This window comes from Adelges cooleyi, unplaced genomic scaffold, assembly GCF_023614345.1.
Source record: "Adelges cooleyi isolate 19-005CV unplaced genomic scaffold, UGA_ACOO_1.1 ACOO_flye_CR_arks_rails_tigmint_CR_PRNA_8, whole genome shotgun sequence".
In the NCBI taxonomy this organism is placed as follows: Eukaryota; Metazoa; Arthropoda; class Insecta; order Hemiptera; family Adelgidae; genus Adelges; species Adelges cooleyi.
In genome coordinates, this window is record NW_026096513.1 from 3,943,949 (window position 1) to 3,963,197 (window position 19,249).

Here is a 19,249-nt window from a genome sequence, read left to right on the forward strand (position 1 = left end):
GTAAAAGGTCTTTGCAAAAAATATCATTATTCCTTTCGTAGTTTTAGGATATACCTATACCTAGTCAATTTTCCACACTGGATGTGTTTATGCCGGCCAAGTGCGAAAGAGACCGTTTCTTAACAATTTGTCTATGTGGTTGAAACGACGAATACGCCTAGCTTGTACCTATGTGTGTAATAATACGATTGTATACATGTAGTATCATACATGTATAATACACCTCTCGGCGCGTTAAAAATCAAAACTCGATACGCACAATAGAGATGTGCGTGTGCGGAGAAGAGGGCTCGAGGGGTCATTGTCGGTTGGCGCCAATATATACCCACACCGCCACCGTCGCTGTCTTACATGAGGGTCACAGATACGCGTCTATTACACCTGTTCGGCGAGAAAAGAAGAGAAAAATCCAGTCCTGAAATTAAATTACTACCATACGCGCTATTATATTCAACGGTACCGCCCACGAACAACACTTCGTGATCACATACCGCCTCGATGTATCATTTTTTTAAAAACCACTAGTATTTAAACGGCTAAATATTATTATCTATTTACGATATTTTCTTATACGCCGAGGGAAAGGCCGCCGCCTAAATAATAATTTGGTTAGCATAACAATAATTGTTTTTAGGTAATGTAATACGTGAACGTTTCGTGGTGTTTCTGTATTCACCCTTAAACTCGCAAAAATCAAACGACCCATTCTTCGCGGTATTTATTATTAAAATGGCGGCCAATGTGTAAAATACGGTCAAAACACGCAAATAGAACCAATCCACATTTGGCCGGTATTAAATCGGGCTACGGGTTATGTGCGGAGTACCTGCACGCAGAGAACAACGATAAATGATCACAATGCTAATGAGTTGCGTTTGAATGCAGGAAGACAGTAATATTATTGCATTACAACGAGCGTAGGCAAGCAGGTACCAATCCGACACCTACCGAACTCTGTCAACTGGGTCACCGACGGGGGAAATTCTCTGATGTATCACCATGTTGTCTGTTTTGTACAAATCGTTAACTTATTATAATATTAAGAAAACCACTTTTTTTCATGGTGGAGCGATAAAGACAGAGTAGCGATTAGGCAGTGTAGAGAGAGATTTATACGACACTCAAATCACAATTTGGTTTTAATCATTTAAATTCTTATCGTTAAATAAAAAAACAAAGGGTTCTAAAGTCTTCCATGGTATTAGGATATGGTTAGAAATAATAGGGGCTAACATGAGTTCAAGTAGGGTGAATGTCAGAGAGACTCGAGACGTACCCACATCCCTATAAACACTATTCTATTGAATGCATGTTGGCATATACCTATATATGTATTTAACAATAGAATGGCTAATCTATAGGTATAATATTGTATTATTACAATGTTTGGGATAACCTGATACCGGCTAACCACAAACTATGCACGGCCAGTGCATTCCTTTATAAATGCCAGAGGTACGAACAACGAAACGACCCGGCAGTAATAGGAACTCACAAACAATGTCTTCGAACATTAGCGATTTGTATTTTCTTGAATATTAAATGTAAGCAAGTACCTATATAACAGCACGCATATCGATGTACTTGAGGTCACGATAGATGGTCGCAGAACAGAAAAATGACAAGTGGAGGTCACGGCGTGGCGGTGGCTCTCGAGTGGTAAATGCACGTTCACGCGCCACGCTGGTCACGACTGCATTCTTACCGTTTCCTAGGGGGGAAAATGTGGAAAAAAAAATAATTTACTACATTGGAAGAGAAGAAAATATACCACCACATGAGACATGGTATTATTATTCAAACTCAAGCGGTCAGTCGGTTATAATGTTATACCGTCGTCACAACAATGTTATCTTTAAATCAACCAAAAGCTCGCGCTTTTCTGAGTCTCGTCCAATCAGGTATTCGATCAGAAATAAAAGTGCTCTTGCATTCCTTCACATAGTAGATAGAGTACGCAAATCTTAAACTAAAAAGCGACTTCAACTAACAGAGCCAGGGGATTTCGGGAGATTTATCTTTGTAGGATGATGAAAAATGATAACAATGAAAGCAAGCATATGCTAAGTTTATTTGTAACGAGGAGAACATTTGTAAATTTAAAATTATGGTCAGACTATGTTTCGATTCTCCTTAGAAAGTGATGCCTTGAGCGGACAAGCTACTGGTCGGTGGAAATCGTCGGCAATAAAATGATTTTATTTTTTTAAATCTTTAGACGGAATTATTAAACTATAAACAAATTCTCATTACCCGTATTGCTACAGCCAACCTACGAAGGTAAAAGCAATAAAACCCGAGAGTGCTTCTTGCTCGAGCCATTTGACTGGTTTGTTGTGTATATGTTTGGTTTGGTCGTAAAATAAAATAAAAAGGGATACATGCGAGCCAACATTTGTCGGCGGGTTCTTTCTTGCTGGCGATTTTTTTTCATCTTACCTCCATAATTTTCCTATTTAGTCCTATAACAAAAACTGAGTATTATAATTTTAAACCATATTGATCGGATAATAGGAAATTATCAACAAGATTAAAAAAAACAGTTTCACCGAATTCATTTCCTAAAAGAAATACGAGTACGACAAACGATGTTGTACGGCTTAGAATGCCGAAAATCCGGTTCTTGTACTTATTGAATTCTGTCAGAATCCCTACTACTAGTCTTGTTTTTACGGGGTTAGATGGACAAAAACTTGCGGTCGCGACGACAAAGTATAAGTGCGCAAATATTCATTAAAGAAACGATCATTGTTCCCTTACATTTTTCATTTACCCTTTTAAACTCTCTGAACTATTTTACCGACCGATTAAATAGGGCATTGCCCTGTGATCCGAAATTATATATATATACAATTCCTGGTTATTCTAGTAACTTCTGTCGGGTTAGAAAGACCCAACAGTAGTTACCATTTGGAATCAGATCATTTAGTATACCAAAATCGGATAGTGAAAAGAATAAAGTAATTAACATATCGTTATTTTTTAAAGCAGAAAAATGTGGAAATGTAGTTTTTTCTTAAAATACATCTATAAGTTACGATATTATCAACTGGTATTTCTCGAAAATATGTTGTTACTGAGTAAAATCGACGCGGTAATACTATGGATCGAAATAATGAAATAATTTATAAATAATATTCATTAAAGATAGATTATGTTATGTGTAATTGACTCACTCGCGTTTATTGGTATTCTCGCAGAAGTATTTGAAACGCCGTTATGTCTTCTCTAGCATTCCTTGATCGAACTCGACTGTAAATGGGACAGTTCTCAACGTTGGCATTCCAAAAACAAACCTAGTTAGCGAGCCTTTAAAAAAAAAAAGTGTGAAGAAAATACCCAATGTCGATTTGCATATTGTGATGTGGTGTGAGACATGATTTTTCAGGAGTGCCGAACTCCTCGGGTCTGGAATGAATAAAGAAACATATTTTTATTTTTTCCCCTCCAATCGAGCCAACATCTCTCAGCGGGTCATCGTTACCCGTTGATTACCGAAGTATATAATAATATATGTACATACATGACCATGCACGCTCCTCGGACCTACGGTAGAAGAACGGGAAAAACACCGATCGATAAATCACGAACCAACAGAATGCGGCTGTCGAAATCTTCATTTGCTGTTGATCGCTTGGATTACTATGTGTTTATAATTATTATATTCACCGTCATTCCGACGAACTTATGTTAAACTACAATTCCGATATATTATTATTATCATCATCAACATGTTCACTGGCCCTTGAAGTTAACTATCTATCACACTTTTCATAACATACTTGTGTATTATATACACACGCCTACAACATAGTGTATAACTGCCAACTAGCCTGATGGGATAACATATTTGGACGGTTTTGTGAAATCCTACTATTAGTTCGGTGTTTATGAAGGTGTCTTCGTAACGTCCATTTTTTGTTCAAGTATTTCGCGGAAAACGATGTGCCGAGGAGATATTGATCGGCTTCGGGTCTCATCCGCTATGGCCTATACACGCTAAGGACTCTAATCTCCATACTGTGTTTGTTTGGAAGGCTCAGGGTCCAAACAGATAGGATTATCTTGTATACCTGGCGTTCTTGGAATGTGTATCATAACGTTTCTAACAGGACACGCCTGATCATTGTTATTATTATTTTATTAGTAAAAAAATATCGAATACTAGATTCAATAATAAGTATAGAAAATAGGTGAAAGCTAAACAGTCACTTATAGGTCGCCCACGAAACGGAAATAAACTCAGACTTGACGTCCCACAGGACTTAGGCTTAGACTAGTTGATGCAGGCAAGTTTCCCACCAAGCTCTTGATTTAAAACATCCATAATTAATAAGTCATAATAACAATTTAAAGAAATACAGAAGGATTTTTAACAAACAACGGCAATTTAGTTAGTAATAAATCTATTTAGTTGTTTAACCAAAAACAATAATTGTTCTATGTTTTGTATCCTATGATTTCTGTACTATGACGTGACGACACTTAAACTAATTAATGATAACGGATTATTTTTACTATAAATGATTAGCACTAGAGCCTAGACTTTTGCTAAATGAGTATCAAATAAAAAAAACGAAATAATAATACATTTGAATATGTGTTACCTGTAACCGATAGTAATGGGCAGGTTGTGGGAACAAGACCTCCGCGATATTAGAATGCATTTTTAATAAATTGTACATTTCAGAGAACGCCTTTAGCGTCTTGGAAGACTATTTTCCTTAATCCGGCGTTGGACGTTTATTGTGTCCCTCCGAAAATGAAAAAGAAATATAATTTGTTGATCGTTAAGGAAAACGTCGGGTGTTTAATATTTTATTTTCGAAATTCCTCTCTAATTTAAGACAACAAATCTACGTACATTCTTATTTGGCGTAACGAGACCTCGGCCGCCGTTCGTGTTTAAGTGCACCTCATTTATCAAGCTGGCGCACAGAACCTGTGTTATGTGTTAGTGTGTAGTGATGCTGTTCTAGTCACTTCTTTGTTCTGGCAAACAGTGATTCTTTAACCGAGATAATTGACGGTAATACCATTGCTCGGGATACCCGGTGGAGGTACACACATACAACTCTTATTAAAAACGCCGAAGAAATTAAAACGTTTTTTACAGTTGGACCTGACGTGGAATGTGTCCGACCCCGAAACAATCGGGCGACGTAACTTTCATTAATTTTTTTTTTCGTGTTCCCTCGAGAAGTCAGTCTCCCTTTTTAAACTCACACCGATCTCTCATCGCTTCTATCTAAGTATACCATATGCGCACACACTACAGAGAATCGATATCACCTCGGAGGAGATACCGACATCGGCGTTGTGACCTTTCGACCGGCCGTTTCAATAACCGACGTCGACGACCGGCGTTCACATCGAAAACCAATCAATTATGTATTATTATTATTATATTTCATATTTACACGACCGTCGAACGCGCGCGGAAGGAATGAAAGAGAATACCTGAGACGTCAAGATGTCCGAATAGTAATAATAATAATAATAATAATGCAAGGATAGGAGCGTTTCGGAGGTTAAGACCGTTCAAGGTCTCTGAGCGCAGTCGTCGAATTCTGGTTTAGGCGGAGCACCGCCGACCGGTGGGCGTCCATATTATAACACACTATTTCAATGTACTTTACGATAATATGTATTATACATATTGTATCCATGCTTGTTTATCTCAGGCCTCGGATGCATTTTTTGGTCCCGGTCGATGGCAATCGGAAATCAAACTTCAGAAGCTTTTCAGGCTAGCCTATACGTTGGTCGTGACCACAGAGGGTAAAAGAGGAGGAGTTAGCGCACGGTTCGTGAAAAAAATTGTTTTGCCCTGTGTTTGCTAATTATCGGTGTGTTGGGTTTTTCTACGTTAAATGTTACGGATCAGATCAATATCAGAAATTTAGCATCGTCTCGCCCGAACACACCGCAATGGAAACGGGAGGAGGTGATTTTTTAATTGGTTTCTGTTTTTCTCCCCGCTCCCCTCTTTAATGCTGTGTCCAAGGTTATCGCCGATGATATCGACGCAGGATTCCGCCGGGTTTGTTATAATAACAACAATGTATATCATATACATATAGCCGCGCTAATGTATTCACAATAATACTACATGTATTGTGGCGGCTTACACAGAAAAATCGTTGTTATCGTTAATAGCTATAATTAAAATTGTCTGTACCGCATTATCTATTTGAACAAAAACCGCGCCGCCGCCAATGGCTCATTGTGCCCGCAACACCCACGATAAAATCAATCGCCATAATATTATACGAATTATTACGTTAAGTAGCAATTGTCTGTGTACTATGTTTATCGGACGACGAACGGATACATAGTAAGGGATTTTTCGTTTATTTTCTTGGTCCGAAACGTATTTGTCAAAACAAATAACACACAGGTTGTTCCTTGTTCGTCTGACCGTAATGAAGATACCTCTGGTCACAGGGCCAGTTGAGTTTGACTCTAAAAATTAGTAGGTAACAATTAGCCGTTCTTCACGTTTTTTACTGTTCTTAAATCGTGTCCCTGCTCGCGGCTTGTACCGATATATGTATTATGTACACAGTACAACAACACGAGTACGTTTAAAATAAGTGTGTGTTTTTCGGCCGTACCACGCCAGCAGCTGCAGCGCCAACCACTCATTATGTAGTGTGCCGTGGTACCGAGGTGTTTTTTAAACGTTGGAATGCAACCTGCATCTATACCTACTCCGGTCTCTGATATAATATGTATAGACAATGAGAGAGAAAGAGAGAGAGATGCGAACCAGTTTTTTCGATGGAAACTAAAGAAATTATTGTACATTCGTATTGATGTGTGTTAAGAAAACAATGCCTCTCCTACTCCCGAGACTAGTATTGTAATGTGTGTGTGTATGTATATATATATACGAGCTACAAATATAAATACATGCAAAACAACCGCGTGAACCCTTCGAATGCGTTGTATCCTTTAATTTTTTTTTTACTGTGTTCTGCAACGCTGCACCGTATATATATATATATATATATATATATATGTCGTTTAATTGGAGACAGTGTAGGCGGAGCCAGTAGAGATCTGAGTAGATATTATTATAATGCGTGTATATTGGAGAGGAGAGAACACGACCACGACAATCGTCTCTTGTGCTCTTCCATTGTCTTCCAGAGCAGATGCAAAACAATATAATGCATGTAATGCACTATATAGACGATCAGAGTATATATTTGCCCGGTTCGTGCTGATACCCTTCTCCTCCCTCTGCGAATATTAACGCTGCTTACACTTTTTAAATATGTATTATTGTTGGTACCCTTTCCCAGTTAAATATACCATATTTACTGGTGATGTTCCATTGTTTTAACCTCTCTTTACCGTCATCAAAGACATCAGACATTCTGTAACCGGGCCGCCGTTCTGGTTGTACTTAAGCGCTGATAACGCGTATCACATGCACGACCACGACCACTTGTAAGTCCTGTTTTTTTTTACATTTTTTTTTTGTCAACGCTCATACTACAATGTATTAAACTCGTGTAAATCGTGTGTCCGCCATTAAAACCCGTGTCGAACACGAATACCAGTTTCTCGTAGAGAATCCATTAAAATAAAAACCGGCATCTTGGGATGAGTTCATTAAAATATTATAAAAACAAGACTGTCACGGGTCACCCGATACCGAGGGGCACAGATACACTAAAGTCGTCCAACAATATAAGAACAAACATTAGACGGCAAGGTGGTCGTTTCCACACTGCGTTGCTGTATATTTATTTAAATATACATAACAATCTATGTACGTTTTTACAGTATAAAAAAGAAAATATTTATCAATTTTCATTATACCAAGCGTGTCTTAGATGATTTTGTAATTAAATTATAACTATAAATATATTTTAAAAACATACATATAGCCTCTTCTTAAGAGAATAACTATGGTCTGAAATTAGAAATGTTTTATTCTGTCAAAAGAGAATTTCCTAAAATATAAATTTAATCCTCAAGTACATTATTTACAAAATCTTTCGTAGCCACCCCCTTAAAATGATTCGTCATAGGCTCGATTTCTCGGCTATAATTACAACTCGACGGACGGCTTTGGCGATTAAGTCCGGTCACGAGAAGAAGGATAGGTAGGTATACAGCAAAACGGTCGGCCAGATTCCCCGAGGGAAATGACTGGGCACCAATGTCTGTGCAAGTAGAAAAAAACCGGTACGCCGCTTGCATATTATTTATAACATTAAGACGTTGTATTGTTATCCTTTGGGAAAGGGGAGGATGGTCAAAGAACTTTTTGCAGTCGCCGTTTACAACAATACACGAGGCGGCGTTGTTTAATCTACACTGAAAGTCGTAATGCCCGCACCAGCTCCTCCGAAAACCGTTAAACTGTCATTAAACGATTTAATATACTTTCCCCCCCCCCCAAAAAAAAATCGTTTTCAAACACTCAGCCGACTCCCGACGATTTGCAATGCACGCGCACACGCCTATCATTGAGCCACGACTGTACACCCAAAGGTAGTAATTAGATATACACGAATACGAGATGCTGTTTGAATCTGTGGTGCGAGAGACCCGGTCCGACGTGTAAATACCATTATAGCAGCCGTCCTCTTTCGGCTGTGTGGCAGGCATAAATTATTTTTAATCGTTTAAGGTTCGAATTTTGTACCCATATTCCGCGCATTCCTCCGTAGCGGCCAGTGTATAGTAGAGGTTTATAAACACACGAATAATATCAGCGCTATGATTCACCGCTATCATATCAAATACAACGGATAGTGAATATTTATGGAAAAAAATAATTGTAATAAATATTATTTCGTGTCTAATATTATGATATTTTTTTTTTCCCGTTAACTCCGACCTTATAATACTGTGTATGTAAAACGACTGGATCTCAAGATTATAATATATTTTATAAATACGAGGTGACACGTTTTTTTTCCCTGTATTCGATACATCCATAGCTATATTATTTATATAGTATTCGTGTCTCTTTTTTTTTGTCTTTCTCTTTCTCTCTTGTCTTTTTCAAATGAATAACACCAAACCGCACCCGATAAATAATGTATCTTTTATTGTGTGTTCAGCGTTACGCGTGCATAACCATGTATTTTGCAAACATTTTTTTTTTGAAAGACACCTATTGACACCGTGTCGTTATATCATTTTGAAAAACGCAGGTGTATTATATAAACCGACACATTCCAGTGTGTATCGCAAAATGTTTTATTATTGTGTTTTTTTTTTTTTATAATGCCGCGCGCCTACCGAACTCGATAAAACTGCTCATTTTATGTTATATTATTATGGATAGAAGTCTATCATTATAATATATGTAAAACGTAATTCGATTTAGTTTCTAAACGAACGTACGCGTTTTTTTTTCCATAAACATATTATTTCTATTTGAACACGTCTAGTCTTAATAGTATACTAAAGTATACACTATTAAGTTAAAAAAAACATCGGTACAAATTAATTATTATAGCCGTGTAGATTGTATAAAAGTCAGCGTTGCACAACAAGGTACACGACGACGACACGACGTTATGGAATTAACATAACGTTACACATAGATTCTATCGAAACGCACATGGTAGATAGAGAGAGCTGATGACTTTATAGGCATATCGATTTTATTTTTTTTTATCGAATACTCGCTTCGTAATGTCGAGATGCACCGCTCGTTATAATATTTTTTAATCACCTACAAATACACATAGATTTTTTCATCAGATTGTACCTACATTTCCACGGTGGGATGGACTAAAGATGAACAGTGTGTGAACTCCTTGGCCGCAAAACGTACAAGTCTCGTGCACAATAAAGGGCTGTTACTTGTTACAAATGGCAGCGTCAATCGGTTATCGAAACACAGTAACAAAATAATATGGAAAGCGACCTGTTACGAGAAACAGGATGTTGGTTGTATGTTGTCCTTGATAAACTACCACTAATATTATTTAAATATAGGGTTTCACTCGAGGCGTTGCGTAATTTTGGCTAATAAGACAACTCTATCCGATTCTTGCAGCATCTTCCATGAATTATGGGTGCAATGATCATAAACTATAATTATTATTTAGTAGAATTGAGAACAAAATCAATCTGCCAACTCTGCTAAACCGCAAACCCTTAAAGCGACGACTACCTCTTGACAGCAAAACCGTACCGTCGGCTTGCTTTGTTAACGGAATTTCAAATGAGTTTAATTAATTAACTATGTTTTCTAGAAATAAAAAAACCAAACGATGACGAGTATTTATTTTTTTAAGCGCCGCATATATTTTTAGTGACATATCTTACTGAACCAGTCCATTTAAATTAATGTTGGTAATTTATTTACGTCATTTAATCTTAACGATAATCCGCGGCGCATTTATAATTAACGCACCTATAGACAAATGTCGGTTGTCAGGGTTTTCTCGAGCACCTTTTATCAGAAACAATTCGGTAGACGATTCCAGCTAAAACAATATGTATAATGATTCTTCTCATTGATCATCTCAATAGTCGCGTTTTTACATATTATAATATAAGATGTATTAATATTATAATATACGTGTACTGACAATGAGTGAGTTATTTTGTCGAAAATATCTATAAAATATGCAGATATATGGTGTAAGCATTAACACGAGTGTTATACCCGGCAGCAGCTGATTCCAAGGACGTCGAGATTTTTTCGAGAGTGGCTGGTTGCTGTGGCCGCCGCCATTGATGCACACAGAACTCACTTTAATGTAGCGATAACAGCCAGCGCCATTTGGCCACTTAGTTTTAGTCGTTAATTATTATTCGTAATGATAATACCAACCGCATTTGCAAAACATTAAGTAGTATTTAATATAAAAAAAAAAAACCCAGGAAATAGTTTCCTGCGACATAAAATGTTGAGGATTTTTTCATTTGATATTGGTCAATGGATTTTTTCTCCACACATTAATTATTTATGTTCGGTCGATATGTTCTTATGTATTAACATATAATATGTATATTTTTAAAAAACAAAAATTATGGTGTGCACCGATGGCACAAAGAAAACTTTTTTACGCACGTTTAGAAATGTTTTTCGTTCATTTTCAACGAATAACTTGTTTGATTTATCGACGTTTTCGATGCTAAACAGATAAATTTGCATCCAGGCTCGGGTAGTATTATTTTACCTAATACATTTATTATACCGTAACCCCGCGGTAATAATCAAATATGGCTCCATCGCGTTTTAAACGATGAAACCGTCGGTGGTCAACAACCGTCGAAAACAAAGGTTTCTCTATGTTTTGAATAATTAAAAGTAAACGATAAATATTGTCGTTGCTTGAAAGTTTCCTAAACACCGGGTCATACATTGTGTAATAGAATAATTTCTAATTAGTAATAACTAATAAGTAACGTCAAATTTTAAAGTAAAATTCTCGTAAGCCACGTCTTATTGGAACTCGTTTAGACTGAAATATAACGATGTCCAGTTTATTGTGTATCGACAACTCTATCACTGAAGACAACAAGGTAACAATAATAGCTATCCCAGTATATGAGCCCCCTCTAGCGCCTTACGGTACCATTAGCTAGGAGATTCGTCACCGTCCGAAATTTTAATTAAAACACGAGTTACGACCCTCTGGCTGCATATAGATAGAGACAAAGTATGTCATCATACAATTATAATTGAAGGATAATAGGCCATCATTAATATAGCATCGGCGCGATAAGCAACGAGACACGGTATCTTAATACAATATCTAATATTATTATTAACCGTGTCTTGAGCGTGCGGATGAAACAAAATATAAGAAACGGCAAAACCACAGAATATTAAGCAGATGGGTCACTTTCAATGTAAACAACAACTTACGACCATTCTGCCGTTTGGTTGTATTCATAATAAATTATATCTACACACAACTAATATTATTAATAATATATATATATATATATATATATATATATATATATATATATATATATATATATTTAACAGTATACTGATTCACAAACGAGAAGATGGCCGTTGCGTTTTTGTGTGATAAGTATTATTACCGAGTTAATTTTTATCAGTGCCCGGTGCCTGGCAAAACGACCGGCGTTCGTGGGCTTGACATGTTATTTTTTTTATCAACTGATGTATGTATGTATGTTTAAGCGCGTGTACAACACGATTATTATATTTATGTGGATTGCAAAATCAACTAACATCGCCATGTTAAATATGTTTACACACTCTTATTGATTTGGCGAGGGGGGGGGAGAGGACAAAAAAAGTTGCTTATATACAGTAAATACGTTGGTCACGTCTCGAAACAATGGCCTATATTTGTTGCGACCATTGGTTTTTTTTTCGACGTTCGTTGTTGTTGTTGGTCGACCGAAGTAAATAAAACAAAACTCCTATATTATAATAAATGTGTTGTTTTTTTTTTACAGACCGATAAGGCGCCCGCGGCGCAGTCCGTACCAACTCGTATATACACACCGTAGTGTTTTAGCGGATCCCGCGGGGACAACTACACGCTATAACTATTACTTCTATTAAAACTACATACTACACAACTACAACTGTTTTGTAAACATTTATACGGATCCCTGTGATTTTTTTTTTTAAACAATTTTTCTAAAAAATCGCCTAAACTATAAATATCTTTCCGCGTGTGTGTTATTCCCAATGGCGTACGACAATGGTTGTTGTTGCGCCACCGGTGTAACCGCGGTCCGGGCGCTGTGATAACATGTTATCATGAATGCGGTTTTCCCGTCGTCCGTTTTCCTCCGACGACTATGGCGGCGCAGGCTGTTGCTCGTCGTCTTCCTACTCGGTTTCCAAATGGCCTCAGTGGCCGGAGCCGAGAAAACGTCAGAATTCGTCAAAGGCAAAAGTAAGTACCTGTAAAACAGTATATAAAAAACCGTTATGGATTTACATGTAAAGAGGTTGCAAAGAGATCGTTCCCCCCATGTCATAACTTATAGGTCTAAGATCATTTACAAAAATATAATATTTAATGCTTATGTTGTAAATATGTATGCAAAATGTACTTAATATATATTGATATGGTTTTGCTTAAAACGCTAGACTTAGTAGTAACAACGGCTTCACTGTTGTAAAAGAGTGTACATGAAATTTACACTTGTTATTATATTACCAATTATTTTTCCACGGCATTAGACGGAGCTGGCAAAAAAAATGTTGACTATTCAAATAAGTCGAGTCATTTAACTTACGAGACAATAATTTATTTTATGAAGATAAATTCTGATTCTAAGAAATCCTATCACGGTAATTAAAAAATCCATATATGTTGAGAATGGCCATCAACTTAATTTGTCCATAAAATGTAGTAAATTTATGCCAACTCGGTGTCCCGTGGTTAGTCAAGTACGAGTAAAAACGGCTGTCTACATTTTTAGTACTAAACGAAAGTGTGACATCTCACCCTAATAATATGCTATTAAATTTTTAGAAATGTCATATGTCTGATTAGAATTTTTAAATCTTACCGTCACAGAGAGTGACAGTAATGCGTTACTGTAAAATTGTTGTATAGTAAATTTTTTTCGTGTCCTTGCAGCTCGCTTATTACGGATTTAGCACGACGCCTGTATATATTATTATAACGTCAGAGAATTCCAGATATTACGGTCGTTTGGATAGTAATAATAATAATTATTATTATGATTAATATTATGCTTGGTAATGGTTATTAACATACACAAGTGCCGAGAGAAAAAAAAAATTCATAAAATAATCACAATATGATTTCTCGATTCTTTGAAACAATAAACATACACATAACACACGTGTATGTATATTTGTTTTTTAACTTTAGTGGGGTTATACGTGCAATGCCGAAAAGAATAACTGGACCACCACTGACTGCACAGTATTATAACCAAGGAGCAATAATTTCTAAAATCTGCGACCGTTTTAAAACTACTAAGATTAAATCCAATAAATAATTATACATATATATATATATATATATATATATATTTGTTCTCACGATGTTCTATCTCGTCAGCAAAATAATAGGTACGGCGCATTTCTATTTCTCTCTGATCGTGTCTCTGAGTTTGCAAATTACTGACCAAGTTTCTTATTATTCTTAAAGTTATGTATCTTGTAATATTGTGTGTTACACACACTCCTTTTGCACTTTTCTCTCGCATATGCGGTTCGCCGAAACGTGTCGAACGCAATCGAGACTAGGTCGTGTACCCGTCACAGCGGTTTTGCACAGTCAAGACTATGCAATAATGATAAATAATAAATTAATGGCGACCGACCGCGCACTCACAGCGCTGTTAAACGCGAGCATTGTATTTTATCGTGGAAAATAAGTAATAATAAATGATACCGTAGATAGAATTTACATTTTTTTCTCTGTAGGTCGTCGCCGTTCTGTCGATCGGGATAATGTTAAGAACCTTCGTAATGTACTTAAAGTTCGATAACAACCCAATAGCCCAAAAGAAGCCGGGCCAGTAGGTGAACAGATTACAAGACCAAACCCCGTAATTTTAGCATTACTATTTTATATTTTTGTTTGAAAAAGACTCGGGTTACCCCATCTGGTCTTGATATAAAACACAAATTTTAGCAAAATAATCATTCTGAATTTATAATGTGGTTTTAGACACCAGATTATTTTGATCTAACCGCGAGTCGATACGATTTGGCGCTTTTAAGTCGCTGCGGCTTGAGATTACTCGTGTACAGGTACAACTGCAATATTATAATATGGTGTCGCACGCGATTGTATTATATTACCCAGACTTAACGCGTGTTTAGCGTTACTATTACCATCTATAATAATAATAATAACGATAAATAAAAATATAATTATTTCGGACACGTCGACTAGCGCGCATATCTGTTGTCGATGAAAAAAAACAGGTTTATGTTAAGTCTGCATGGATTTATTATTGAGATCTGCATATAGTGTGTGTGTGTGTGTGTTATTTTGAGAAACAACGAAGAATATAGTTTTGAAAAATTCACGCTCGACCGAGCGGATGAATCGTCGTCGGGTTGCAACTTGTCAACCGATCAAGCACACTCGGCCGTTCGCGGTGGCAGCCGTCGGTATGCGTTTGACGGGCCACTTCACAGGTTATAAATATTAAGTATAAAATACCTATTCCGCCTTTTCTCTTTTGATTAAAATAACAATAACTATTATTATAAAAATATGTATTTGCAAACGAATAAACATTATTCCGCCCGAACAATACTAAAACGGAATAAATAAAAAACAAACTCGACGCTTGTAAAATTTGTTGGGTGTCTCTTTGTGTTTACAATTTACATTCATTAAATATCCACGAAAAGAATAAGGGGTGTGCAATTTATTTTATTTTTTAATTTTATTACTCAAAATCAAATGTTACTCCATAGTTCATAATTATTACTTATGTATTTTTCAAAATTAAAAATTGTAATTTTGTTTACACTGTGCGATACGAAAATAATGACAATGAAAAAAATCTGTAATAGTTTAGTGTTGAAGCTTAAAGCTTAAAACATCAAAACTTAATTCAAAAACATTTTTTTACCAAAGTGATATTGTAATAATTAAATCGTCGTGGAAGACCTGAGAATCCTGCATTTATTATACATAATAATTTAATTAATATTATTAATTTAATAATAATAATATTATTATGTATAAAAATCTGCACGTTTGTATATATTATACCGGTTTTAACATAGTTGTTTAAAATGTTGAGGCCATTTTCGAAACGCTTGACGTGAAGTTTTTTCATGCTGCTTTCGCCGCCTGAAATGCGATAATTTAATTATTTTCATATTACGGAATTCCCATACAGGTCATACACAGGTAATCCATCATTTTCATTTTATAGTCACCATTTTATTACTTGTTAAGAATTTCAATAAATTAACATTGTGATTCTGTTTTCTATAACCTCGTTAAATGTAGCCGGCGGCAGCTAAAACGATTTGTACATCGTTCTTCTTTTGGCATAATCTTATGCTGCGTAAAATAATACCCGAGTTAACCGGATACTCATCTAATTGCGGCTGAATCCAGAAGAAAAAAATTAGTGAAAAAGCACACACCTCGGGATTAAAAAACGACAATCACCGAGTAGTAGTTCTTTTATTGAACTCGTTTTTTCCTTACACTGAAATACTTCAGAAAATACTATAGTCATTCGTCAGTTCTTGTAAAGCACAAGTTCAAAAGAACATTTTCCTTTTAAGGGACATTCCTGGAACAAAATTCCGTTTGTTTTTTCCCGTATTTTTTTATTTTACAGTTTAGAGGACACTACACATTCGTAATTTATCCACGAAAAGTGGTTTTGCGGAGGACAAAATATACGTGAGGGCGGTATTTAAAGTAACCGTCTTTATAAAAAAAAATATTTTGTATAGATATCATAAAAATAAAAACGCTACGGCATAAATAACGTTCTTCTTTATACATTGTAAATATTTGGTTAATGTACTTTTAATACTGGCCTCACATACTTGCTCCGCGCAAAGCAGTTCTGATGATAAACAAATTGTTTATGTTTTCCTTTAGAAATGACTGTGATAGTCGTAAAAAAAAAAATGGCAAGAATTAAAGAACCCTCATTAGTCATTACTGTATTAATATGTATACACTATAGTTCAAGCTCTAAATCAAGATTTTGCAAACAATTGCCTATACTTCTTAGAAAAGGGCGGTCCGCGGTTAGTTGTAAATTAAATGAGAAAATAATTAATTCTATTATTTATAAATTAAATAAGTATATTATATTTATTTATTTATTTATCATCGACACGATAAGAATCTAGGTAAAATGATAACACACTTCGTGGCGGACCATGATAATATGTGTATGGACCATTCTAATCTTGGTAAAATTACCAAGCACCGACTATAATATCTATTAACAGGGTTGTCAGGCATCATTTGGGAGAGTTTGGACAGTCTAATATGTATTTTCCTAATCTACATTACACATGCTATTTCTTGTTTATTATAAATTATATTTTGCCCAATTCCATTCAATCTGAAACCTTTCCCTTCTATTCAATAGATCTGAAAAAATAAAAAGCTTTCTGGAATTTTAACATGTTGTCAAAAAAAAAACGGAATGTTTGGAATCCTCCAATTCCAATAGAGTGGCAACCACGATTTCAAGAAAGTTAGGTTACACCAACAAAACATGCCTTACGACAAAACAAAAGAGTTTGGGTTAACGTACTTAACACGTAAATCACGATACCGATTAATTATATTTTAGTTTTTAAACCAAAACAAGCGGCGCCGTCGGATCAGCCGCAAAAGGAACAACCAGTCGAGATACTGTTGGTGTATATAATGACCGTCCGTATGATGTTTAATTCCATTATTAATTACCATGTACGTGTCAAAAATCAAAATCTTATAATTACACCCCGGAGCCAATTCGGTCTCGAACCGAATATCACACCTATCGGCCGGTTCCCACGTGTACAGTGTAAAATAAAAAAGGTACTATACATATATATATATATATATTTCACGATACTCGAATGGTGCTTTTCACGCGCGTTTTGTTTTGTTTATTGTTTTTTGTCTTCGAGACATTTTATGTTGCGCTATCCGAAGGATAATAATAATGTGTTATAAGTATAGCCAGAACAGACCGATCGGTAGACGTGGAAATGTCTCTCGCCATCTGAAGAGATCCCTCTCGCGAACGGCCGCGTTTAAAGGTATTATGGGTACAACAGGTACATACGCATATTATAATAACCGCGTGCACGAGTAAAGAACAAAAAGAAATATATATTTATTTATATTGTATAATATGTATATAAGAGTAGGAGGAACGAGAGAAAGAGAGGGGAAAAAACGTATAATTATTATACACAAAGCCTCCGGGCACGATGACTGGGCACATACCTATCCACTCGAAGCGTACCGAATACCATGTACCACACATCGGTGTACTATTATTATTACTATTATTATTATTATTATTATTATTATTATTATTATTATTTTATTATATTGTACGGCCGGTTTTTGATTCTATGTAAGACAGCTGCCCCAGGGTGCGGTCGACGGGGTTCTTCTTCTACTTGACTCCGCCGGCGCAGGTGATTTTCCTATGTGTAACTTATATACATATAGAAATACATGCTGCATAATATTAATATTATATGCAAGACATTTAAAAAAAATCTATTTTTTAAACGTACCCCAATGGAATTTATGACGACCGTCTGATAACCAGTAAATCGTCTTATCGTCATCATAAGTGTTCATTACTGGTTGCCGTTCATGCATCACCAGTGTGACTTTTCCTTTAGTTGATATACAATAATTTTATGATGATAAAAACCGTATGGTCGTCGGCGAACGAGCGGCGGAAACTATTCTAAACGATTCGTGCGGCGGTCGACAACGATGGTGTTATCGTGGCGCCTCGTCCTTCTTTTTCTCCACCTACACGCCTAAGCTGGGCTAAGCACGATTGTGCCTAGGTGCACGAAGTGTATGTATATTACAATAATATTATTAGCGAAGCCGCGTAGTTTCTTGGCTTTGTGTATAATATTCATAATAACACATATTCGTTACTAATGTAACTTACCCGTTTGCCGCGTTGAGATCACAGCGCTTTTTTCGTGTTTTGGCTGAACTATATCGGAAGAGTTTGTTAAAATATTGTAATTGGTTATTTTGCAATCAATTTTGTTGTTGTTGCAAAACATACGAGTCGAACGAGAAGTCGATACCAGCTGTCTTCGATGTTAGGATAACAAAATGTGGCGTTCATGCGCAGAGTTCGGCGATTTCAATGTCCGATAAAACGCTGTCGCCAAATTGGTTAATTCGCTTCAAGACGATGATTATTTTTTCAAACAACACGTTGGAATGGATAGTTGTCGTCGACCACCTTGTTTTCGATGTCTTGACACGACATAAATTAGTCGATAATTTTTATATATATATATATACTAAATAAAATATCCGACTTGGAATGATATTAATCGCCGAGTAGTGTGTATAGAGAGAGCGCTACAAAATATTATGTTTTACCCGTTTAATATTCGGAGTTGATATATATCTCGAAATACATCTTTGGAATAATCGAAGAACCGCCGCGCCGAGTAAATAAATAACGTGCCGCTCTATCGTACGCATAGATCTAATGGCGAGACACAAACTTGTTTAAAGGGGAAAAAAACGAACACTTTTCGAATGGCTTTGGTCGACAGCTCATTACGCATTCGAATGCCTGTAAA

General features: G+C 36.1%; 1 protein-coding gene across 2 annotated transcripts in view; it reads left to right on the plus strand.

Annotated features, from left to right (window-relative positions):
• The window catches only part of LOC126845924 (epidermal growth factor receptor), a 75,552-nt gene that overhangs the window by 46,415 nt on the left and 9,888 nt on the right, over positions 1 to 19,249 (plus strand). The window contains exon 2 of one of the 2 annotated variants that reach the window (XM_050584963.1): positions 12,427 to 12,875. The exons of the other annotated variant lie outside the window; for it this stretch is intronic. Within the exon in view, the coding sequence (XP_050440920.1) occupies positions 12,737 to 12,875 (139 nt within the window). The 5' untranslated portion in view covers positions 12,427 to 12,736. The remainder of the gene's footprint in view (positions 1 to 12,426; positions 12,876 to 19,249) is intronic. 2 annotated transcript variants of the gene reach the window in all.